The sequence below is a fragment of the Etheostoma cragini genome, chromosome 17, assembly GCF_013103735.1.
Source record: "Etheostoma cragini isolate CJK2018 chromosome 17, CSU_Ecrag_1.0, whole genome shotgun sequence".
In the NCBI taxonomy this organism is placed as follows: domain Eukaryota; kingdom Metazoa; phylum Chordata; class Actinopteri; order Perciformes; family Percidae; genus Etheostoma; species Etheostoma cragini.
The window spans coordinates 77562-79049 of record NC_048423.1 but is presented as its reverse complement, the minus strand read 5'-3'; the positions used below and the strand labels follow the sequence as shown (position 1 = coordinate 79049).

Here is a 1488-nt window from a genome sequence, read left to right as displayed (position 1 = left end):
TAACATCTATGTTTAGGGAATGCATCAGTCTCTACTAGCACACTATTAAACATGGAAGTGGGGTTCGTTTGTTGTCATAAGGTTATAATTCATGTTAAAAATCCACTATGGAAACAACATAAGTGTCATATCCAGAATAATGTTGTGAGTCAGAAATACATGTTTATCTCAGGAAATAAGGAAAGGACGTTGATTTTCAGGTAGAAAACATGTAACTTGTTCAATTTGTCTTCTTGTAAAAGATGTAAATGGGTCAATTTGAGCCGAATACCATCCAAAGGTTAAAGGAGAATGTGTGCGGTTGTTGATTAAAGCTGCAAAACAACCAGGTTCTTACCATGGAAGGAACGAAGGGTGCAAGGATTCCTCCAACTCTGCACGACATGGAACAAACTCCCAGACCTGCGTTCCTGGAAACACAAAAGAAAGCCCCATTTATTTATTTATTTATTTATTTATTTATTTATTTATTTATTTATTTATTTATTTTTTGACAAAGCGAACTAGATCCATGTCAGCTGTGCTTTTCCTAGTATGACAAGTCAAAATGTCTGCTGTGAACTAGATCCATCCAGTCCTCCAGTGTGATGTGTGTGTGTGTGTGTGTGTGTGTGTGTGTGTGTGTGTGTGTGTGTGTGTGTGTGATAGACCATCATGCAGACTGTGTATTGTTAGGCATCCATGTTTAAGACTGCCTCACATGGTCGCTTGGTATCAGGTGTGCCATTACGAAGGCACATCAGAGGCTATATTTTTTTTCATATATTTATTATACAGGAAAATTAGAAAAAGTAACATTAAATTACATTACAATCTAAAAACGGGTCTGACTCAGTTTAAAAACTGGTTTTCAGCCGGGTTCCTGTTCTGCAGGAACATAAAACATGGTTACAGCTCGTCAGGACAGACATTAATACAAGACATCGATATAGAAAAATAAATTTCAACAACTGAAAACAACACAGTTACATAAGGACAAAGACATTTATGCTAGACATCAGCTGGGCTGGACAAATACCGACAGTGCAAACAAAGCTTGGATAATATATAAACAAATTAATTAATGCGTGCAAGTGTAACTATTAAGAAGGAGCTTTTTGTTCTGATGTGATACGGAATGTCATTCCAAATCTTGGTATATGTATATATATATATTTTTAAAAAAAAACAGTGTTTTGAGGTGTCTTAAGAAACATGGTACGTCCCTTAATATTCTACAGAACTTCTACCGTTGTACAAGTGAGAGTATACTGACAGGTAGCATTGCAGTGTGGTTTGGTTGCTACTTCACATGACCTTCATCTTCTGACCAAGGTCAAAACTGCATCTAAAATCATCGGCGTTGCACTTTAACCGCTGCAACATATCTACTGGAAACGCAGTACTAAGAAGGCACGAGGCATTAATGCGGGATTCTAGTCATCCTGCATATAACCTCTCCTCCTTCCTTCCATCACGTAGTTTTATGAAGGATTCTAGTCATCCTTC

General features: G+C 37.2%; 1 protein-coding gene across 1 annotated transcript in view; it reads right to left on the bottom strand.

The window, feature by feature from the left end:
• Positions 1-253: 253 nt before the first annotated feature.
• Positions 254-1488, bottom strand: part of slc22a15 (solute carrier family 22 member 15) — a gene marked incomplete at its 5' end in the record, with an annotated part of 11520 nt that continues 10285 nt past the window's right edge. Inside the window, one exon of the mRNA XM_034898455.1 lies at positions 254-410. Within this exon, the coding sequence (XP_034754346.1) occupies positions 254-410 (157 nt within the window). The remainder of the gene's footprint in view (positions 411-1488) is intronic.